General features: G+C 41.9%; 1 protein-coding gene across 1 annotated transcript in view; it reads left to right on the top strand.

Moving 5' to 3' along the window:
- Nucleotides 1-25,200, top strand: part of ano7 (anoctamin 7) — a 47,412-nt gene that overhangs the window by 5,824 nt on the left and 16,388 nt on the right. The window contains exons 6-14 of the mRNA XM_023967035.2: nucleotides 1,166-1,334; nucleotides 2,846-2,936; nucleotides 3,177-3,273; nucleotides 4,591-4,734; nucleotides 4,929-5,066; nucleotides 5,384-5,482; nucleotides 11,624-11,726; nucleotides 11,834-11,945; nucleotides 12,069-12,123. Coding sequence (XP_023822803.2) covers nucleotides 1,166-1,334; nucleotides 2,846-2,936; nucleotides 3,177-3,273; nucleotides 4,591-4,734; nucleotides 4,929-5,066; nucleotides 5,384-5,482; nucleotides 11,624-11,726; nucleotides 11,834-11,945; nucleotides 12,069-12,123 — 1,008 coding nt within the window. The remainder of the gene's footprint in view (nucleotides 1-1,165; nucleotides 1,335-2,845; nucleotides 2,937-3,176; nucleotides 3,274-4,590; nucleotides 4,735-4,928; nucleotides 5,067-5,383; nucleotides 5,483-11,623; nucleotides 11,727-11,833; nucleotides 11,946-12,068; nucleotides 12,124-25,200) is intronic.

Below are 25,200 nucleotides of genomic sequence, written 5' to 3'. Positions count from 1 at the left end.
GGTGTRCCAAGCTTGTAGCATCCTACCGAAGAAGACTCGAGCCTATAATCGCTTCCAAAGGTGCTTCAACAAAGTACTGAGTAAAGGGTCTGAATACTTCAGTTTTTTTATTTTGAATAAATTAGCAAAAAAATCTAAAAACCTGTTTCTGATTTGTCATTATGGGGTATTGTGCTTAGATTGAGGGAAAAAACGATTTAATACATTTCAGAAGAAGGCTGTAATGTAACACAATTTGGAAAAAGTAGAGGGGTCTGAACACTTTCCGAAGGCACTGTATGTACAGTACCAGTCAAAAGTTTGGACACGCATACTCATTCCTTCTTTTTACTATTTTCTGCATTGACTTCCTACATACTATGAAATGACACATATGGAATCAAAGAATTCCAAGAGTGTGCAAAGCTGTCATCAAGGCAAAGGGTGGCTACTTTGAAGAATCTAAAATATTTGTTTGATTTGTTTAAAACTTTTTTGTTTACTACATGATTCCATATGTATTATTTCATAGTTTTGATGTCTTCACTATTATTCTACAATGTAGAAAGAAAAACCCTTGAATGAGTACGTGTGTCCAAACTTTTGACTGGTACTGTATGTATGTATGTATGTATGTATGTATGTATGTATNTGTATGTATGTATGTATGTATGTATGTATGTATGTATGTATGTATGTATGTATGTATGTATGTATGTATGTATGTATGTATGTATGTATGTATGTGAGTGAGTGAGTGAGTGAATATGATTTCATTACTGTACGCCCATACCCAGGAATCTTCTGATAAACATAACTCTAAATCTCACTAATCTTAGAAATCTTACCCTGTAATGTTAAATCAAACATTCATCTTGACTGTAACCAGAGGAGTCATGCCTCTAATGTTTTTAAGGGGGCTCTGATGACCAAAATCTATGTCTTTGGATTATATCTGTATAAAATAAATTGCAACTTGTAATTGTATCCAATGAATATCCTTCGGTAACACTGTATTTGAAATTCATGTTATAATAATGTCATAAACGGGACATAAATGTTGTGATGTCACATGTCACGGAATGTCAAGTCATAGTGGGCATGTTACCTTTGACTCTGACTGTAACCCCAAAACCTGAATAGTTAGTTATCCACCGTCTGACTCTGTCCTACGATGTTCCTGCAGGGCCCATTTCAGATGCCAGAGGGGGAGGCGGTGGACTCTCAGTCCTTGAGCATGAGGCAGATCCTCCACCAGTATTGGGCTCGCTGGGCCAGCTGGAAGAAGTACCAGCCGCTGGACCACATCCGAGAGTACTATGGAGAGAAGATAGCACTGTACTTTGCCTGGCTGGGTAAGCATTGGCACTGGCAGTGTTTTGTTGGCTTGAAGTAGAGAGTCTGGCTTTTGGAGGAGTACTCGTCTTAGAAGCGGGTTAGCATTTATTTGGAAGACTCATGTACTGGAGGCCGCTCTGCAGAGTGGTCATTAGCAGGCACAGCCACAAAGTCATAAAATCATATTTTAATCCTAACCCTAAACCTAATGAAAATAATAATGATTCAAACATACATTTAATAATAATTTAAACATACATTTAAACAAACATATAAACGTACCTGCAGTGAGGCCACTCAACATTTACATTACATTCAGTAATCTAAGAGACTCCCATCCAGAGCGACCCACAGGAGCAACCAGGGTCAAACGCCCCGCCCAAGGGCACGTCGACAGATCTCCCACCGTGTCAAAATGGAGATCCGAACCAGCAACCTAATGGCCGCCGGCCCAAGCTCCCAACCGCCAGGCCACCTACCATCCAAGATCCTCCCACAGTTCCCCGAGAGCTGCCCCTCAACCATCTGAGACCTATCTCTGCTGGCCACCCACTTTGGATTTATACGCACCATATCTCTTTAAACTATGCTGTAATGTTTAGCATCCAATTTGAATCGATCTAATCGAATAGAATCCACAGATTGCGAGTTGAAAATAAATACTTTTACAAAGAGTAGTAATATATTAATAATTGACTGAACAGGTTTCTCCAGATCTCCCAACAATGCTATTTCTAGGGTGAATTTTAGATTCATGTTTTGCTTTTTCAGCCATTACTGAACCTGAGACCAGAAACAAGCTACCTGAGGGCAATACCAGAACAAATAGTATTGATTCTAAATCATCACAACAAAATCTACAGAGCATGCGCAGACTGTATGCCCAAATATTCAACATCTTGCGTCGTTTTATATATCATCTTATACACCCTGTGCCATGGTATCGGTACATGAAAAATCTCTTCCCAGAAATTTTGCAATCTGTATGGCACAGCTGTCAACATCCTGGTCCTCAAATTAAACTGGTATACATTCCTATTTAAGCTATTTTTCTTCCTCTGCCAGTTTTGATCCTTTATATTGGGCAGACAGACCCGTTCCTTACCTCCTCACGCTGCCACCTGCCTCCTCCATTTTTGGGGTAATGCTGTAGTCAACCCTAACCTTAATTACACTGCTAACCTTAATGGCTAACGCTAACCTTAAATTAAGACCAAAAAGCAAATTTAGGTTTTCATGAGTTTTTACAATATAGCCAATTTTGACTTTGCAGAGCACATCTAGGGGAAATTGCTCAGTTCTGCCACCAGGACAAGACGCATCCCAATAACCTGCTTCCTGGAATATAATAGTAAGCTTAAATATCCCATAAAGAGAAATTAGCAAATTTGCTTCACAACAAAGAACAAGCTCCTTGGCAAAAATATCATCCCAAGACTTACGTCACATCAAATAATATACATCACACATCACAAGACATAATGAAATGACTCTTCTTTTGCTTACTCTCGCTCTTACCTCCATGTAGGGTTCTACACAGGCTGGCTGCTCCCAGCAGCTGTGGTCGGAACACTGGTCTTTCTGTTTGGGATCTGGTTGATGTTCACTGATGCGCCAGCGTGAGTATGAAAGAGGACGACTTCAACCAAGCATGTCACTCCTCTTCTTAAGCCTCGCCCACCATAATCCGTGTTGAGGGTTCCACCAGGGTTGTGAACATTCTGTGTTTGTTTCCACACCTTAACACGTGTAAGAACTAATAGTTGAACTCTGCTCAGGTGTGGGTTCAAACAGGGTTTCACTGTAACCAACTGTGTCACCAAAGGTCATTTTCTGAATGTCTATCCTCTGTCCCATAGGCGGGAGATCTGTGAGAGCGAGGATGAGTTTGTCATGTGTCCTCTGTGCAAAATCTGCTCCTACTGGAACCTATCCAGCATCTGTACCACCTTCAAGGTGTGTGTGTGTGTGTGTGTGTGTGTGTGTGTGTGTGTGTGTGTGTGTGTGTGTGTGTGTGTGTGTGTGTGTGTGTGTGTGTGTGTGTGCTGTCTCTTATACACATCTAGATGTGTATAAGAGACAGGTGTGTGTGTGTGTGTGTGTGTGTTCACATGCATGTGTGATGGCATGATTGATTGTACTTACTGTATGTGTTTTAGTGTACAGTGTCCTCAGAAGTTATTCACACGCCTTGACTTTTCTAAATTTTTATGTGTTACAGCCTGAATTTAAAATGGATTAAATTGAGATCTTTTTGTCACTGGCTTACACACAATACCCCATAATACCAAAGTGGAATTATGTTTTTAGAATGAAAAGCTAAATGTCTTGAATACTTATCTTGAGTCAATAAGTATTCAACCCCTTTTTTTAAGGCCAGCCTAAATAAGTTCAAGAGTAAACATTTGCATAACATGTCATATAATTGCAGGTGCATTGGCTCATTCGGTATGCAATAATAGTGTTAACATGATTTTTGAAAGACTACCCCACACATGCAATCCTCAGTAAGGTCCCTCAGTCGAGCAGGGCATTTTAAACACAGATTCAACCACAAAGACCAGGGAGGTTTTCCAATGCCTTGCAAAGAAGGGCACCCATTGGTATATTGACATTGAATATCCATTTGAGCATGATGAAATTATGAATTATCGTGAATGGTGTATCAATACACCCAGTCACTACAAAGATACAGGTGTCCTTCCTAACTCAGTTTCTGGAGAGGAATGAAACCGCTCAGGGATTTCACCATGAGGCCAATGGTGACTTTAAAACAGTTACAGAGTTGAATGGCTGTGATAGGAGAAAACTGAGGATGGAACAACAACATTGTAGTTACTCCATAATACTAACCTAAATGACAGAGTGAAAAGAAGGAAGCCTGTACAGAATACAAATATTCCAAAACATGCATCCTGTTTGCAATAAGGCACTGAAGTAAAACTGGGACCGACAGGTGTGCAAAGCTCTTAGAGACTTACCCAGAAAGACTCAAAGCTGTAATCGCTGCCAAAGGTGATTCTAACATGTATTGACTCAGGGGCTTCAATACTTATCGAATCAAGATATATTCGTGTTTTTATTTTTCATAAATGTTAGAATTGTTCTTCCACTTTATTTTGTGTAGATCGTTGACAAAAAATKWGAATGAAATCCATTTGAATCYCACTTTGTAAAAACAAAATGTGGAGAAAGTCAAGAGGTGTGAATACTTTGTGTGTCCACTGCCCATGCCGTTTTACTACATACTGTATGGCCATCCTCTCYTCACAGGCAGGGCTGTTATTTGACAATGGGGGAACGGTATTCTTCAGTATTTTCATGGCTCTATGGGCTGTCACTTTCCTGGAATACTGGAAGCGCACCAGTGCAGTGCTGGCCCACCGATGGGACTGTTCAGAGTTTCAGGAAACTGAGGTACAGTACAGTATGATCACAGTGATTATATTATTTTGGAAAGCCCAATCGATCCTAAKTTCAAGCTTGTCAAGTTTGTATGTGAAAACTATTTCTAAGATGCACAATTTCAGATTTTCTGTCATGGAGATTTAAGAACCAATAAGGACTGACAGATTTTGGATGTTGTTCCCGTTTAACCCTTTGTGACCCAGGAGCGCCCAAGGCCAGAGTTCACTGCCACAGCGCCCTTGACCCTGCGGAACCCTGTGACTGGTGCAGAGGAGCCGTACTTYCCAAAGCGACGCCGCTTCAACCGCACCCTGACCGGCAGCATGGTCATCATGATCATGGTAAGGTGCTGCAGGGCAATGTTCTTTAATCCTACCTTGGAGTCGCACAAGGGTGCACATTTTTGTTCTAGCCCAGCACTAGCACACGTGACTAGCAACTAATTAGCAAGCACTTGATTAGTATAATAAGGTGTGTTGGGCTTAAACAAAAGTCTGCACACACTCTGGCCCTCCAGGATTGGAGTTGCCCATCCCTGATGACATGTGAGATAGGAAGTCAACTTATGATGACATGAATTAATGACTAATGAATTACATTAATCAAGAATCCCCGAAAAGTCCTAACTTTATCTTTGATGCATTTTTGTCTCTCACAGGTATCCGTAGTGCTGATGTTTGTGGTGGCAATCATCCTTTACCGGGTGATTCTGAGCATCATCATTTACAAATCTCACAATGCCTTCTTGATCTTTTCTGTGAGTCCCTTTCTAGACCTAAAACCCACTATGGTTGCATCATTCTAGTGTAATTAGAAACTGTTTTTCTACCATTAACAGGACAATGATTAATACAAGTTCTAAAGACTATTGCTCTCTCAGACAACATACTGGAGAAAAAAATATTTGATGAATTTGGCCTTACTGCTGTTAGCCCATACAAACGCACTGAATAACAGATTCATACATAGAAAACAGATAGTCCAAAAATAAATCAAAACTAAGTATGCTTTGAAGTGAAGCAAAAATATAAAAAAATAAATCACCATGGAATTATTCGTATACCTTTGAAAATGGAAATGCCCCATTCACACGGCACCGGGATACAATCAGACAAGTCCCGTGACACTTGTGGGGGTCTTTGAGTAAAACATATTAGTTTGTAGCCCAAACCATTTCGGACGCTACAGACGTTTTGGTGAGAAGAAGAAAGATATTTGGGATGTCTTCTGCTCTGACAAACAGCATTGTAGCTGCCGCCTTCCACAGCAGATGTGGAAGGCCGACATTGGCGGATGCAGTGACTGAGATGCAGCCCATGCAAAAACTCATATCTCTAGCTGAAACCGACAGATCGGAATGGGGATTTGTTTATTGTGTTAATTGGATATCCGCGGGGGCGCAGAAATTGACTCTAGATTATTTCGGTTCAAGCTGGGTGAAACCCTATTGTATTTGTTGCCATTCATTATTATTACACATCTTCAGTCAAGGAAATATAACATGCAAATTCTTGTGAAATGGTAAGGCCTAGGAGGGTRCAACTTGGCGTGATGGTAAAGTCCCATGGGCCATACCCTCTCAAGCAATGCCATGTCAATTGGCCACATGGTGACGCTATAACATGCGATTGAAGATGTAAACTCACCCAGTTTGATAAAAAAAATATATATTTTTACCCTTATTTTACTAGTTAAGTTGACTGAGAACACATTCTCATTTACAGCAATGACCTGGGGAATAGTTACAGGGGAGAAGAGGGGGTAAATGAGCCAATTGTAAGCTGGGGATGATTAGGTATGAGAGCAAGATTGGATTTTAGTGTGTGTGTGTGTGTGTGTGTGTTGGTGTGTGTGTGTGTGTGTGTGTGTGTGTGTGTGTGTGTGGTGTTGTGTGTGTGTTGTGTGTGTGTGTGTGTGTGTGTGGTGGTGTGTGTGGTGTGTGTGTGTGTGTGTGTGTGTTTGTGTGTGTGTGTGTGTGTGTGTGTGTGTGTGAACTCTGCCTAGGAGGCCAGAGTCACCTGTGAGATTGGTGTTTTGCGGGTAAATTTTAATGAAGCTGCCAGTTGAGGACTTTGATGAGCGTCTGTTTCTCAAACTAGACACTCTAATGTACTTGCTCAGTTGTGCACCGGGCCTCCCACTCCTCTTTCTATCTTGGTTTAGAGCCAGTTTTGCGCTGTTCTGTGAGGGAGTAGTACACAGCATTTTACAAGATCTTCAGATTCTAGGCAATTCTCGCATGAAATAGCCTTCATTTCTCAGAACAAGATAGACTGACAAGTTTCAGAAGAAAGTTCTTTGTTTCTGGCCATTTGACCTAGCAAATACATTTCATAAAGTTTTCACAATTCCTGCCATTTAACTTGTAAAAATTCCCTGTTTTAGGTCAGTCACCACCTAATTTTAGAATGTGAAATGTCAGAATAATAGTTGAGAGAATGATTTATTTCAGCTTTTATTTCTTTCATCACATTCCCAATGGGTCAGAAGTTTACATCCACTCAATTTGTATTTGGTAGCATTGCCTTTAAAATGTTTGACTTGGGTCAAAAGTTTTGGGTAGCCTTCCACAAGCTTCCCACAATAAGTTGGGTGAATTTTGGCACATTCCTCCTTACAGAGCTGATGTAACTGAATCAGGTTTGTAGGCCTCCTTGCTCGCACACACTTTTTCAGTTCTGCCCACAGATTTTCTATAGGATTGAGGTCAGGGCTTTGTGATGGCCACTCCAATACCTTGCCTTTGTTGGCCTTAAGCCATTTTGCCACAACTTTGGAAGTATGCTTGGGGTCATTGTCCATTTGGAAGACCCATTTGCGACCAAGCTTTAACTTCCTGACTGATGTCTTGAGATGTTGCTTCAATATATCCACATAATTTTCCTACCTCATGATGCCATCGATTTTGTGAAGTGCACCAGTCCCTCCTTCAGCAAACCAGAACATGATGCTGCCATCCCCATGCTTCACGGTTGGGATGGTGTTCTTCGGCTTGCAATCCTCCCCCTTTTTCCTCCTAACATAACGATGATCATTATGGCCAAACAGTTCTAGTTTTGTTTCATCAGACCAGAGGACATTTCTCTAAAARGTACGATCTTTGTCCCCATGTGCAGTTGCAAAGCATAGTCTGGMTTTTTATGGCGGTTTTGGAGCAGTGGCTTCTTCMTTGCTGAGCGGCCTTWCAGGTTATGTCGATATAGGACTCGTTTTACTGTGGCTATAGATACTTTTGTACCTGTTTCCTCCAGCATCTTCACAAGGTCCTTTGCTGTTGTTCTGGGATTGATTTGCACTTTTCGCACCAAAATACGTTCATTTCTAGGAGACAGAACGTGTCTCCTTCCTGAGTGGTATGACGGCTGYGTGGTCCCATGGTGTTTATACTTGCGTACTATTGTTTGTAAAGATGAACGTGGTACCTTCAGGCATTTGGAAATTGCTCCCAAGGATGAACCAGACTCGTGGAGGTCTACAATTTTTTTTCAGAGGTCTCGGTTGATTTCTTTTGATTTTCCCATGATGTCAAGGAAAGAGGCACTGAGTTTGAAGGTAGGCCTTGAAATACATCCACAGATACACCTCCTATTGACTCAAATGTTGTCATTTAGCCTATCAAAAGCTTCTAAAGCCATGACATAATTTTCTGGAATTTTCCAAGCTGTTTAAAGGCACAGTCAACTTAGTGTATGTAAACTTCTGACCCACTGGAATTTTGATACAGTGAATTATAAGTGAAATAATCTGTCTGTTAACCTTTCTAGCCCCCCCACCCACATTCCACTCAAAAATATTTTTTTGAAAATATTTAACTTTCCACACATTAACAAGACCAATACAGCAAATGAAAGATAAACATCTTGTGAATACAGCCAACATGTCCGATTTGTTTAATGTTTTACAGCGAAAACACCATGTATATTTATGTTAGCTCACCACCAAATACAAAAAAGCACAGACATTTCTTTCACAGCACAGGTAGCTTGCACAAACCCCCAAATAGAGATAGAATTAGTCACTAACCAAGAAACAACTTTCATCGAAGACAGTCTTATAACATGTTATACAATAAATCTATGTTTTGTTCGAAAAATGTGCATATTTCAGGTATAAATCATAGTTTTACATTGCAGCTACAATCACAAATAGCACCGAAGCAGCAGAATAACTACAGAGAGCAACGTAATACCTAAATACTCATCATAAACATTTATGAAAATACATGGTGTAACAGCAAATGAAAGATAAACATCTTATGTAATCCAGCCAATATTCAGATTTTTTAAGTGTTTTACAGCGAAAACACAATATAGCATTATATTAGCGTACCACAATCAGCCAACCACACACAGCATTATTCACCGCAAAGGTAGCGATCGCAAAAAAACAGCAAAAGATATAAAATTATTCACCAACCTGACAAACTTCATCAGATGACAGTCCTATTAACTTAATGTTACACAATACATATATGTTTTGTTTCGAAAATGTGCATATTTAGCAGTACAAATCATGGTTTTACAATGTGATACGTAGCCAAACTGCACAAAATTATCCAGATATATTTCTGACACTCACCTATCTAATCAAATAACTCATCATAAACTTTACTAAAAAATACATGTTGTACAGCAAATGAAAGATACACTAGTTCTTAATGCAATCGCCGTTTGAATTCTAAAAATAACTTTAGTACGACATACAGCTTACGTTATAGCGAGACAGCGCCTGCAATGAGGGCGGAAAATAGTACTAAACATTTTCCACAGAAAACGAAATAACATCATAAATGGTTCCTACTTTTGCTGAGCTTCCATCAGAATCTTGTACAAGGGTCTTTGTCCAGATAAATCGTTGTTGTTGTTTTAGAATGTCCTCTTCTCCTGTCGAATTAGCAACCAAAGCTAGCCAAGTGGGCGGGTTGTCCATCTTCACCAAACGCAGAAACGAAAAGCCAAAACTCCGATAAACGTTCAATAATCTGATAAAACTATATTGAAAACAATACTTACGATGTATTATCACATGTATCAATAAATCAAAGCCGGAGATTTTAGCCGTCTATACCGAAAGCTTTTCAGAAGGCAATCCAGGGTTCCTTCCCGCGCCTTCTGGACAAAGGAAATTTGGGGTCACGTCATTCCAAGAGCTTTGTTCGACCTCAGATCAAGCATAGACACCCCATTCCACTCCCACTGCCTGTTGACATTCTAGTGGAAGGCGTATGAAGTGCATGTATATCCATAGATTTCAAGCAAATTAATAGGAAGGAGCCTCGATTTCAGATCTTTCACTTCCTGACAGGAAGTTTGCTGCAAAATRAGTTCTGTTTTACTCACAGATATAATTCAAACGGTTTTAGAAACTTGAGAGTGTTTTCTATCCAATAGTAATAATAMTATGCATATTGTACGATSTAGAATAGAGKACGAGGCCGTTTAAATTGGGCATGATTTTTTCCCAAAGTGAAAATAGCGCCYCCTACACACTAACAGGTTAACAATTGTTGGAAAAACTACTTGTGTCATGCACAAAGTAGATGTCCTAACTGACTTGCCAAAACTGTAGTTTTTTAACAAGACATTTGTGGAGAGGTTGAAAAACTAGTTTTAGTGACTCAAATCTAAGTGTATGTAAACTTCCGACTTCAACTGTATATATAGTCATTATATATGTATGTATACAATAGTCATTTACAACATTAMCAATGTCCACACTGTACTTATGATCAATTTGATGTTATTTTAATGGACAAAAAATTTGCTTTTCTTAAAAAAGAAAATACATTTCTAAGTGACACCAAACTTTTGAATGGTATTCAGACCATTATTCCTTGACTTTGGTATTGGTATTGGTATTATTCCTTGACTTTTTCTAAATTTTGTTACGTTACAGCCTTATTCTAAAATGGATTAAATTGTTTTCCCAGCTCACCAATCTACACACAATACCCCATAATGACAAAGAAAAACACAGGTTTTTAGAAATGTTGGAAAATATATATAAAAAAAACAACTGAAATATCACATTTACATAAGTATTTAGACCATTTACTCAGTACTTTGTTGAAGCACCTTTGGCAGCGATCACAGCCTCATAATGACGGATTTYTTGAAATATTTTCTAATTTATACATTTTTTAAAACATACCTCATTTGCATAAGTATTCAGACCCTTTGCTATGAGACTCACAATTGAGCTCAGGTGCAACCTGTTTCCATTGATCACTCTTGAGATGTTTCTACAACTGAGCTGGCCACCTGGCCAAACTGAGCAATTGGGGGAGGAGGGCCTTGGTTAGGGAGGTGACCAAGAACCTGATGGTCACTCTGACAGAGCGCTAGAGTTCGTCTGTGGAGATGGAAGAACCTTCCAGAAGGACAACCATCTCTGCAGCACTCRGGGTCCATTTGGGGCCTTTATGGTAGAGTGGCCAGACAGAAGCCAGTCCTCAGTAAAAGGCACATGACAGCCTGCTTGGAGTTTGCCAAAAGGTACCTAAAGACTCGCTCCCCATCCTGACAGAGCTTGAGAGGATCTGCAGAGAAGAATGGGAGAAACTCCGCAAATACAGGTGTGCCAAGCTTGTAGCGTCATACTCAAGAAAACTCAAGGCTGTAATCGCTGCCAAAGGTACTTCWACAAAGTACTGAGTAAAGGGGTCTGAATACTTATGTAAATGTCATATTTAAAACTTTTTTTGCTTTGTCATTATGGTGTATTGTGTGTAGATTGATTTGGGGAAAAAACAATTTAATCCATTTTAGAATAAGGCTGTAATGTAACAAAATGTGAAAAAAGTCAAGGGGTCTGAATACCTTCCGAATGCACTGTATATAATATAATCTCATTAAATCATATTATTTTAATAATAATAGTACTGTACCTATCTCGGCAGGCTGGTCGGATAGCCAGTCTCACAGGGTCCGTGCTGAACCTTCTGGTGATCCTCATGCTCTCCCGGGTCTACATCTACCTTGCCCAGGTCTTAACGCGTTGGGGTGAGTCAGCAAGTCCGGCTCTTGTCAATCGTCGCTCAGATGGAAGATAAATCTGTGATTTAATTAACCAATGTTTGCTCATTCTTTTTGCTTTGTCATRTCAACAGAGATGCACCGCACACAGACCAAATATGAGGACATGTTTATTCTCAAGGTCTTCATCTTCCAGTTTGTCAACTTCTACTCCTCCCCAGTCTACATTGCCTTTTTCAAAGGCCGGTGAGTARATCAAACAACGTCAAGGCACAAATGAGCCGTATGTATTGAAAGGTCCTGTATTTATAGACCCTCACAGTACAATGAAAATGTGTCTCGTCCTCAGCAAACTCCTATGTTTTGCAGGTTTGTTGGTTACCCGGGCAATTACTACAATCTCTTGGGAATACGGAATGAGGATGTGAGTGTTGTTCTTACATACTAAAACGTACTTAACTTCCCAGCAAACAATTTCTAGTTTGCCTTGCATTCCCAGAATGTTAGTCACAACGTTACCTGAAAGTTTGCCAGAGATTCCCAGGGATGTTCCCATGACACATCTATAATGTTTTCACCATGAAGGTTTGGTTAACACATTCTAAAAGTGTTAAAAACAAACATTTTTGATTTTTTTTCTCCAAATGCTCCTATAACCATTATAGTATGTCCTTCTACTAATGTTGATCAAATGATGTTTGTTGTGGCAATTTCAAAAACATACATTTTGTATTTAACCTTTATTTTGACAGGGAAAACAAATTGAGACATAGAGGTCTCTTTTCCAAATGTGCCCTGTATTTTATTACCTTTATTTAACTAGGTAAGTCAGTTAAGAACAAATTCTTATTTTCAATGACGGCCTAGGAACAGTGGGTTAACTGCCTGTTCAGGGGCAGAACGACAGATTTGTACCTTGTCAGCTCGGGGATTCAAACTTGCAACCTTTTGGTTACTTGTCCAACACTCTAACCACTAGGCTACCCTGCCACCCTGTATAGTACAATATAAAATACAGATTAAACACTATACAGTGCATTCGGAAAGTACTCAGATCCCTTCCCTTTTTCCACATTTTGTTACATTACAGCCTTATTCTAAAATTGATATTTTTTTTATCCTATTCAATCGAAACACTATACCCTATAATGAAGAAGAGAAAACAGGTTTAGACATTTTTGCTCATTTATAAAAATAAAAAATTGAAATACCTTATTTACATAAGTATTCAGACCCTTTGCGATGAAATACGAAATTTAGCTCAAGTGCATCCTGTTTCAATTGACCATCCTTGAGATGTTTCTACAACTTGATTGGAATCCACCTGTGGTAAATTCAATTCATTGGACATGATTTGGAAAGGGACACACCTGTCTATATAAGGTCCCACAGTTAACAGTGCATGTCAGAGCAAAAACCAAGCCATCAGGTCGAAAGAATTGTCCTTACAGCTCTGAGACAGGATTGTGTCGAGGCACAGATCTGGGGAAGGGTACCAACAAAAACTTCTGCAGCATTGGCCTCCATCATTCTTAAATGGAAGAAGTTTGGTACCACCAACACTCTTCCTAGAGCTGGCCTTGGTCGGGGAGGTGACCAAGAACTCGATGGTCACTCTGAGAGAGCTCAAGAGTTCCTCTGTGGAGATGGGAGAACCTTCCAGAAGGGCAACCATCTCTGCAGCACTCCACCAATCAGCCCTTTATGGTAGTGGCCAGACGGAAGCCACTCCTCAGTAAAAGGCACATGAGTTTGCCAAAAGGCACCTGACCATGAGAAACAAGATTTTCTGGTCTGATGAAACCAAGATTGAACTTTTTGGCTTGAATGTCAAGCGTCATGTCTGGAGGAAACACCTTTTTATTTTATTTATCCGTTATTTTACCAGGTAAGTTGACTGAGAACACATTCTCATTTACAGCAACAATCTGGGGAATAGTTACAGGGGAGAGGAGGGGGAGGAATGAGCCAAATGTAAACTGGGGATTATTAGGTGACCATGATGATTTTGAGGGCCAGATTGGGAATTTAGCCAGGACACCGGGGTTAACACCCCTACTCTTACAAAAAGTGCCATGGGATCTTTAATGACCTCAGAGAGTCAGGACACCCGTTTAACATCCCATCTGAAAGACGGCACCCTACACAGGGCAGTGTCCCCAATCACTGCCCTGGGGCATTGGGATATTTTTTAGACCAGAGGAAAGAGTGCCTCCTACTGGCNCTCACAGTACAATGAAAATGTGTCTCGTCCTCAGCAAACTCCTATGTTTTGCAGGTTTGTTGGTTACCCTGGCAACTACTACAATCTCTTGGGAATACGGAATGAGGATGTGAGTGTTGTTCTTACATACTAAAACGTACTTAACTTCCCAGCAAACAATTTCTAGTTTGCCTTGCATTCCCAGAGTGTTCGTCACAATGTTACCTGAAAGTTTGCCAGAGATTCCCAGGGATGTTCCCATGACACATCTATGTTTTCACCATGAAGGTTTGGTTAACACATTCTTGAAGTGTTAAAAACAAACTTTTTTTTTTCTCCAAATGTTCCTATAACCATTATAGTATGTCCTTCTACTAATGTTGATCAAATAATGTTTGTTGTGGCAATTTCAAAAATGTTTTTATTTAACCTTTATTTTGACAGGGAAAACATATTGAGACATAGAAGTCTCTTTTCCAAATGCAACCTGTGTAATACAATATAAAATACACATTAAACACTATAGTGCATTTGGAAAGTACTCAGATCCCTTCCCTTTTTCCACATTTTGTTACATTACAGCCTTATTCTAAAATTGATATTTTTTTATCCTATTCAATCAAAACATTATACCCTATAATGAAGAAGAGAAAACAGGTTTAGACATTTTTGCTCGTTTATAAAATTTCAAAATAGAAATACCTTATTTACATAAGTGTTCAGACCCTTTGCGATGAGATTCGAAATTTAGCTCAAGTGCATCCTGTTTCAATTGACCATCCTTGAGATGTTTCTACAACTTGATTGGAATCGACCTGTGGTAAATTCAATTGATTGGACATGATTTGGAAAGGGACACACCTGTCTATATTAGGTCCCACAGTTGACAGTGCATGTCAGAGCAAAAACCAAGCCATCAGGTCGAAAGAATTGTCCGTACAGCTCTGAGACAGGATTGTGTCGAGGCACAGATCTGGGGAAGGGTACCAACAAAGATTTCTGCAGCATTGGCCTCCATCATTCTTAAATGGAAGAAGTTTGGTACCACCAACACTCTTCCTAGAGCTGGCCTTGGTCAGGGAGGTGACCAAGAACTCGATAGTCACTCTGAGAGAGCTCAAGTGTTCCTCTGTGGCGATGGGAGAACCTTCCAGAAGGACAACCATCTCTGCAGCACTCCACCAATAAGGCCTTTATGGTAGAGTGGCCAGACGGAAGCCACTCCTCAGTAAAAGGCACATGAGTTTGCCAAAAGGCACCTGACCATGAGAAACAAGATTTGCTGGTCTGATGAAACCAAGATTGAACCTTTTGGCTTGAATGTCAAGCGTCATGTCTGGAGGAAACACCTTTTTATTTTATTTTTCCATTGTTTTACCAGGTAAGTTGACTGAGAACACATTCTCATTTACAGCAACGACCTGGGGAATAGTTACAGGGGAGGAATGAGCCAAATGTAAACTGGGGATTATTAGGTGACCATGATGATTTTGAAGGCCAGATTGGGAATTTAGCCAGGACACCAGGGTTAACACCCCTACTCTTACAATAAGTGCTATGGGATCTTTAATGGCCTCAGAGAGTCAGGACACCCGTTTTAACGTCCCATCCGAAAGACGGCACCCTACACAGGGCAGTGTCCCCAATCACTGCCCTGGAGCATTGGCATATTTTTTAGACCAGAAGAAAGAATGCCTCCTACTGGCCCTCCAACACCACTTCCAGCAGCATATGGTCTCCCATCCAGGGACTGACCAGAACCAACCCTGCTTAGCTTCAGAAGCAAGCCAGCAGTGGTATGCAGGGTGGTATGCTGCTGGCTTCTGCCACCATCTGGCACCATCCCTACGGTAAAGCATGGCGGTGGTGGCAGCATCATGCTGTGGGGATATTTTTCAGTGGCAGGGACTGGGAGACTAGTCAGGATTGAGGGTTGGATGAATGGAGCAAAGTACAGAGAGATCCTTGATGAAAACCGTAGGATGCTCAGGACCTCAGGCTGGGGCAATGGTTCACCTTCCAACAGGACAATGACCCTAAGCACACAGCCAAGACATCGCAGGAGTGACTTCGGGAGTCTCTGAATGTCCTTGAGTGGCCCAGCCAGAGMTTGGACTTGAAACTGATCGAACATCTCTGTAGAGACCTGAAAATAGCTGTGCAGTGACGCTCCCCATCCAACCTGACAGAGCTTGAGAGGATCTGCAGAGAAGAATGGGAGAAACTCCCCAAATACAGGTTTGCCAAGCTTGTAGCGTCATACCCAAGAAGACTCACGGCTGTAATTGCGGCCAAAGGTGTCTCAACAAAGTAYTGAGTAAAGAGTCTGAGTACTCATGTGCATATTTTTATACATTTGCAAAAATGTATACAAACCTGTTTTTGCTTTGTCATTATGGGGTATTGTTTTTAGATTGATGAGAAAAAACAATTTAATCAATTTTAGAACAAGGCTGTAACGTAACAACATGTGGAAAAAGTCAAGGGGTCTGAATACTTTCCGAATGCACTGTAAGTAGTGAAAAGGACAGGCCCCAAAATCGACCCCTGTGGTACACCTTTATGCACTTCAAGAAATTCAGACTTAACGCCATCCATCACGATTTTCTGAGTTCTGTCACAAAGATAATCATGAAACCAAGAACAGGCGTCAGAGMGCAGGACAACTTATTCAATAAAATATCATGATCAACAGTATCAAGAGCTTTTGACAGGTCCACAAACAAAGCAGCACATTWCATTTTAGTGTCTAAAGCAWTKMCAARATCATTAAYAACTAAAGTGGTTGCGGTAATWGTGCTATGCCCAGGYCTAAACCCTGATTGATTTACATTCAAAATACATTTCTCAGATAACAAAAAGAAAAATGTACATTTACCAAGGATTTGAGAATGTTAGCTAGACAAGGAAGACTTGAAATGGGATGATAAGATTAGATCTCTAATATCCCGCCCTTATGGAGTGGCAGCACAAGAGCTGGTTTCCATACTTTTAGAAAATTTCCTGATAACAATGTTAAMTAAACATTTGGGTTATTGAGCCAAAAATGATGGGTGCTGCACACTAAAGCAGACCAGGAYCCAATTTGTCGGCCCCAGTGGATTTCTTATTGCTCGCAAAGCGTCCAGGACTCCCAGCCCAATATCATTGTGAATACACTTAGAAGTTCTTACAAAGAGATAAAACGGTGATTAAATGCATCAATGATGGCATTTATTTCTGTAGTGAGGCTAGTGTCTGAATTAATATGTTGTGGTATAGAGGAAGTTGAACCCATCAGGATTTTCCAGTGTTCCAGAATTTAGCTGGGTTTCCATTACAATCTGAAAGAGCGATTACATAATAATCAGATTTATCCTTTCTGATTTGTTTTCAGTTGCTTAAAGGCTTGCCAGTCTGGGCATAAGCCTGTGTTCCTTGCCTTGACCCAAGCATCATCTCTTTTATAAATGACTTCTGATAATTCCGGAGTATACCAGGAATACAATCTACCTTAAACCCTTACGTTTTTTGAAAGGAGCATGATTATCCACAATAGTATTGAATACATCTGCAAAGAGACTCAAAGCTAAATCAGTTTCAGGGATAGTTGAAATAAAATCAAGGTCACTAAAATAAAGCTCATGTAAAAAAAGCCTGTTCACTGAAGTTTTTAAAGTTCCTCTTTGTGATCACAACTGGGCAATGATCACTAATGTCTTGGGAGAAAACACCAGTAGAAACATATTTCTCTGGTGTATTCATTCAAATAAGATGAAGCAAAGAGGACTTTGAAGGATCTCTAGGGTTGGAGCGTGTAGGCTTAGTCACCAGCTGTGTTAGGTTTTGATAATTACACATGTTTATTAGATTGTCTGAAGCACCCAGGATATCCTGTCACCCAGGATAAACACTTCTTTAGTAAATTACATGTAAACTTAGTAAACTACATGACCAAAAGTATGTGGACACTTGGTCGTCATCATCTCATTCCAAAACCATGGGCATTAATATGGAGTTAGTCCCCCCCTCTGCTGCCTCCACTSTTCTGGGAAGGCTTTCCRCAAGATGTTGGAACACTGCTGCGGGGACTTGCTTCCAAGAGCATTAGTGAGGTCAGGCACTGATGTTGGGCGATTAGGCCTGGCTCGCATTCGGCGTTCCTAAGTTGTTCAATGGAGTTGAGGTCAGGGCCCTGTGTTGGCCAGTCAAGTTCTTCCACCYGATCTCGACAAACCATTTCTGTATGGACCTCACTTTGTGCATGGGGGCATTGTCATGCTCAAACAGGAAAGAGCCTTCCACAAACGGTTGCCACAAAGTTGGAGGCACAGAATCATCTAGAATGTCATTGAATGTTGCAGCTTTAAGATTTCCCTTCACTGGAACTAAGGGGCCGAGTCCAAACCATGAATAACAGCCCCAGACCATTATTCTTCCTCCACCAAACTTTACATTGGTGAAGCGTGATTCATCACTCCAGAGAACGCGTTTCCACTGCTCCAGAGTCCAATGGCGGCGAGCTAAACGCCACTCCAGCAGCGCTTGGCATTGTGCATTGTGTTCTTAGGCTTGTGTGTGGCTGCTCGGCCATGGAAACCCATTTCATGAAGCTCCTGACGAACAGTACGTGTGCTGGCGTTGCTTCCAGAGGAAGTTTGGAACTCGGTAGTGAGTGTTGCAACCGAGGACAACCGATTTTTACGCACTACGCTCTTCAGCACTTGGCAGTCCCGTTCTGTGAGCTTGCGTGGCCTACCACATTGCGTCTGAGCTGTTGTTGCTCCTAGACGTCTCCACCTCCTTCATAACAGCACTTACAGTTGACCGGGGCAGCTCTAGCTGGGCTGAAATTTGACAGACTGAGTAGTTGGAAAGGTGGCATCCTATGGTGGTGCCACGATGAAACTCATCGAGCTCTTCATTAAGTCCATTCTACTGCCAATGTTTGTCTATGGAGATTGCTTGTCTGTGTGATTTTATACACCTGTCAGCAACGGTTGTGGCTGAAATAGCAAAATCCACTAATTTGAAGGGGTGTCCACATCCTTTTGTATATATAGTGTAGTTAACTCCTCGAGTGCACAAAGGTTAGCCGAGGGAGGATGGTAGACTCCTATAACCATTATGGATACATTTTTCCCAGACAAAGGCTTAAAGATAGTAGCTCAGATTTTAGGGAAAGTGAAATGGATTTTAGTAAAGAAACAGATAAATTATTTTAAATGAAAATGCCACTCCACCACCTCTACCCTGCTTGTCAGTTCTGAACACATGATAAGAATGTTCCCTGAGACCCAAGTTTCAGAAAATACCAGAATATCCGGATTTGTCTGCACAGCCCAGATCTTGATGTAATCCAGTTTAGGAAGTAAGCTCCTAATGTTCAAATGCATCAACCCAAGACCTTGAGGATTTTTAAAGTCACATGGAAGCTCCAACTCACACAAGCTATGTTCAATAGTGTCACGCCCTGACCATAGAGAGCCTTTTATTCTCTATGTTGGTTAGGTCGGGGTGTGACTAGGGTGGATAATCTAGGTTGTTTTATTTCTRTGTTGGCCTGGTATGGTTCCCAATCAGAGGTGGCTGTTTATCGTTGTCTCTGATTGGGGATCATATTTAGGCAGCCATTTCCACACTGTGTTTTGTGGGATCTTTTTTTGTGTGTTGATGCCTCTGAGCACTCCAGAACGTCACGTTTCGGTTGTTCTTTATTGTTGTTTTGTGCGGTTCACTTCAAATAAAATGTCGAACCGATTTCACGCTGCGCTTTGGTCCGAATGTTCTTACGGAAATCGTGACAAATAGGCGRTTGATATTGATATATAGTAGTTGGTATGGCTATAAGATTGCATAGGAATTGCACCACTTGGTCTATCTCTATTAGTAATAGAGGAAGGAGAAGAAATTGTAATTACTATTCCAAGGTTAGCACCATAAGGCCATAGGGCCACAGCCCATGTCAATTTGAGTAACCAATTATGGAATGTTATAAACTGACTTACATGGGCTTTGGTTGCTATCGTGCAACAGCCCAAGCCCTCTACGTGATTTGAAAACCAAGTGGTTATTCAAGTTTATGGAATTCACATTTGAACTAAAAGCACTGGATGAGCAGACCACAGTGGGATCCTCTTTTGAGCTAACAATAGCAGATCTAATAGCTGGAGCCTCAGACACCCTCAAGGCCTGATGTGTGAGGGAGCCCCGGAGGTACGGGCCTCTGGTAGAGACCCCTGAGTTGGACCCTCAGGAGACAGGGTAGAGGACGAAGGACCAGGAATATATGGAAGCAGGTGGGGGAAACTGTTGGTCAGCATGATGGGATAAAGTCATTTCAGCCCCATTCACCAAAGACCGCTGCCTTGCGCTGGGCTCACGGTGTGTGACATTACTCCACTGGGATGCAGGATCGCCAGCTCCTCCTAAAGCGTCCTTGCTCCTTTATTCTCCAAGGGGGGTGGGGAGTGGGTGCCAGGATGGGAGGTCGGTGTAGGATGGGAAGAGTGGGTGAGATGGGAGGGGAGAGGTGACTTCACTAAGGTGGGGTYACTGCAGGGCAGCCCTGGCCTGTCAGTCAGAGAGTGGCGACATGGTGAAGAGGCAGTCAAATCAAATCAAATGTATTTATAAAGCCATTCTTACATCAACTGATATCTCAAAGTGCTGTACAGAAACCCAGCCTAAAACCCCAAACAGCAAGCAATGCAGGTGTAGAAGCACGGTGGCTAGGAAAAACTCTCTAGAAAGGCCAGAACCTAGGAAGAAACTTAGAGAGGAACCAGGCTATGAGGGGTGGCCAGTCCTCTTCTGGCTGTGCCGGGTGGAGATTATAACAGAACATGGCCAAGATGTTCAAATGTTCATAAATGACCAGCATGGTCAAATAATAACAATCACAGTAGTTGTCGAGGGCCAACCCAGACAGGAAGATCACGTCAGTGACTCAACCCACTCCAGGCTGTGGAGTAGAAAAGGACAAGGTCTTAGAGTGGGACCTAAAACATTACAATACATTCATTACAGAATTCACAACACACTAAGTGTGTGCCTTCAGGCCCATACACCGCTACCACATATCTACAACACAAAATGAACGTGTATAGTGCATATGTTATCAAGTGTGTGTATGCATGTGTCTGTGCCTATGTTTGTGTTGCTTCACAGTCCCTGCTGTTCCATAAGGTGTATTTTTTAAATCTGATTCTACTGCTTGCATCAGTTACCTGATGTGGAATAGAGTTCCATGTAGTCATGGCACTATGTAGTACTGTGCGTCTCCCATAATCTGTTCTGGACTTTGGGACTGTGAAGAGACCTCTGGTGGCATGTCTTGTGGGGTATGCATGCGTGTCTGAGATGTGTGCTAGTCGTTTAAACAGACAGCTTGGTGCTTTCAACATGTAAATACCTCTCACAAATAGTAGTGATGAAGTCAATCTCTCCTCTACTTTGAGCCAGGAGAGATTGACATGCATGTTATTAATGTTTGCTCTCTGTGTACATCCAAGGGCCAGCCGTGCTGCCCTGATCTGAGCCAATTGCAATTTTCCTAAGTCCCTCTTTGTGGCACCTGACCACACGAATGAACAGTAGTCCAGTCGCGACAAAACTAGAGCCTGTAGGACCTGCCTTGTTGAAAGTGCTGTTAAGAAGGTAGAACAGTGTTTTATTATGGAAATATTTCTCCCCATCTTAGCTACTGTATCAGATTGCGGGCACTGGTTACAGTTTGAAGCTTTTTCTTGAGTGGGCAGCTTAATGAAAGCCAGATCATATCTAAATCACCCAGAAAATATACCTCTCTGTTGATATCACATACATTATCAAGTATTTCACACGTGTTATCCAGATACTGACTGTTAGCACTTGATCTATAGCAGCTTCCCACAAGAATGGGCTTTAGGTGAGGCAGATGAACCTGTAGCAATATTACTTCAACAGTATTTAACATGAGATCCTCTAATCTTTACAGGAATATGGTTCTTTATATAAATAGCGACACCACTGGCATTTCTGTATTTTCTGTAAATGGTATAAACTTGTATTGCTACCCCTGTATCATCTAAGGTATTGTCTAAGTGAGTTTCAGATATTGTCAGAATATGAATGTCATCTGTTACTAGCAAATTATTAATTTCATGAACCTTGTTTCTTAAGCTACATATGTTAACGTGGGCCACTTCGAGCAATTTTGTGTATATCCAAGATGGCGCAGCAGTAAGGTATATTCAGTATTTTTCGTTTTTTTGTATACATTTCATTATATTTCAATCTCTTTTTTCCATTTTTGAATTAAATATACCTTCCTGCAACCCGCCTCACCCAATGTGGTACGGATCAGCTTTTCCTTTACATTATAACTGGAACCTCCATCATGAGCTAGCCAGCTAATTAGCTACTAACTATTTAGTCATTGTTAGCCACTGCTAGTGGTCTTTACCTTTTAGCTCGGACACCACCCGCTTTATCCCGGATAACACCTGCCAGTCTGCACAGCGCGATATCAGTCCTCAGCATATCGGACTGCCTTTTTTTCCCACTACATCACCGGATTCCTGCCGCAAGCTCTGGACCATTACACCGGATCTTCGCAGCTAGCTAGCTGCTACCGAGTGGCTATTGCGGCTAACGCCCTTGTCCATGCACCAGTTAGCCTCGAGCTAGGCCCATCTCCCGGCTAGCAAATGAAGTACACCAAATACAATGCCTCTCTAGACAATTGGCCTGGACCCTTTGTCGACACAGAGCTCCGCCGATCCATCACGACTGGTCTGCTGATCTGCTGACGTAATTCAGCCGATGTGCTCTCAACCGGCCTCTGCATCGTGGATGTGGTGAAGATCCATCTTCTAGCACCGGCCTGCTAGCTTCCTGAACGCCGTGTCTCCCGCTCGCCTAGCGTAGTAATTGACTACCGAACAGCTCCCTGTTTCATCTATTGCTGCTCATTGGACCCTATGATCACTCAGCTACACAGCTGATGCCTGCTRGACTGTTCATTAACACGGTACTTCATTTTGTTTATCTGTCGGCCCCAGCCTCGAACTCAGGCCCTGTGTGTAGCTAACTGACCCTCTCCGCCCATTCATCATCATTTACCCGTTGTTGTTGTCTTAGCTGTTTACCCGTTGTTGTCTCACCCGTTGTTGTCTTAGCTCTCCCAATCAACACCTGTGGTTGCTTTATGCCTCTCTCTAATGTCATTATGCCTTGTATACTGTTGTTAAGGGCAGCTCTCATTGTTTGATTTTTCTGCAGAATCCCTAGTCCTACTCAACATAATTCAGAAAGCCCCTTGTCCCACCCCCCACACATGCGGCGACCGCACCTAGCTTAACTGGCACCTCCAGAGATGCAACCTCTCTCATCGTCACTCAATGCCTAGGTTTACCCCCACTGTAYTCGCACCCTACCATACCCTTGTCTGTACACTATGCCCTGAATCTATCCTACCACGCCCAGAAACCTGCTCCTTTTATTCTCTGTTCCTAAAGCACTAGACGACCAGTTCTTATAGCCTTTAGCCGTACCCTCATCCTACTCCTACTCTGTTCCTCTGGTGATGTAGAGGTTAACCCAGGCCCAGCAACACACCCATTCCCCAGGCGCTCTCATTTGTAGACTTATGTAACTGTAAAAGCATTGGTTTCATGCATGTTAACATCAGAAGCCTCCTTCCTAAGTTTGTTTTATTCACTGCTTTAGCACACTCCGCCAACCCTGATGTCCTAGCAGTGTCTGAATCCTGGCTTACGAAGGTCACCAAAAATTCTGAAATTTCCATCCCCAATTACAAACTTTTCTGTCAAGACAGAACTGCTAAAGGGGGCAGAATTGCAATCTACTGTAGAGATAGCCTGCAGAGTTCTGTCATACTATCCAGGTCTATGCCCAAACAGTTCGAGCTTCTACATTTAAAGATCCATCTCTTCAGAAATAAGTCCGTCACCATTGCCGCTTGCTATAGACCCCCCTCAGCTACCAGCTGTGCCCTGGACACCATATGTGAATTGTTTGCCCCCAATCTATCGTCAGAGTTTGTACTGCTAGGTGACCTAAATTGGGATATGCTTAACACCCCGGGCGTCCTACAATCTAAGCTAGATGCCCTCAATCTCACACAAATTATCAAGGAACCTAACCAGGTACAACCCCAAATAAGTAAACATGGGCCCCGTCATAAATATCATCCTGACCAACTTGTCCTCTAAATACACGTCTGCTGTTTTCAACCATAATCTCAGCAATCACTGCCTCATTGCCTGCGTCCATTATGGGTCTGCGGTCAAATGACCAACCCTCATCACTGTCAAACGCTCCCATAAACACTTCTGCGAGCAGGCCTTTCTAATCAACCTGGCCCGGGGATCCTGGAAGGATATTGACCTCATCCGCCTGTAGAAGATGCCTGGTTGTTCTTTAAAAGTGCYTTCCTCACCATCTTAAATAAGCATGCCCCTTTCAAAAAATGTAGAACTAAGAACCGATATAGCCCTTGGTTCACTCCAGACTTGTTTGCCCTTGACCAGCACAAAAACACCCTGTGGCGTACTGCACTAGCATCGAACTGTCCCCGCGATATGCAACTTTTCAGGGAAATCAGGAACCAATATACACAGTCAGTTAGGAAAGCAAAGGCTAGCTTTTTCAAACAGAAATGTGCAGCACTAATTCTAAAACGTTTTGGGACACAAAAGTCCAAGGAGAATAAGAGTACCTCCTCCCAGCTGCCCACTGCACTGAGACTAGGAAACACTGTCACCACTGATAAATCCACAATAATCAAGAATTTCAATAAGCATTTCTCTACGGCTGGCCATGCTTTCCACCTGGCTGACCCAACCTCGGCCAACAGTTCTGCAACCCCCGCAGCAACTGGTCATGGGTGCACCTCAGCCACCCTCAAGGTACTTAATGATATCATAACCGCCATCAAGAAAAGACATTACTGTGCAGCCATCTTCATCGACCTGGCCAAGTCTTTCGACTCTGTCAATCACCGTATTCTTATCGGCAGACTCAACGACCTTGGTTTCTCAAATGACTGCCTTGCCTGGTTCACTAACTACTTCTCAGATAGAGTTCAGTGTGTCAAATCGGAGGGCCTGTTGTCCGGACCTCTGGCAGTCTCTATGGGGGTGGCCACGGGTTAATCCAAAACTCTACTCAGCAAATTGGATGCAGTTTATCACAGTGTCGTCCGATTTGTCACCAAAGCCCCATATACTACCCACCACTGCGACCTGTATGCTCTCGTTGGCTGGTCCTCGCTACATATTCSTCGCAATCCCACTGGCTCCAGGTCATCTATAA

The sequence above is a fragment of the Salvelinus sp. IW2-2015 genome, linkage group LG22, assembly GCF_002910315.2.
Source record: "Salvelinus sp. IW2-2015 linkage group LG22, ASM291031v2, whole genome shotgun sequence".
NCBI classification, from domain to species: Eukaryota; Metazoa; Chordata; class Actinopteri; order Salmoniformes; family Salmonidae; genus Salvelinus; species Salvelinus sp. IW2-2015.
This window is presented reverse-complemented; position numbering and strand designations above follow the sequence as displayed.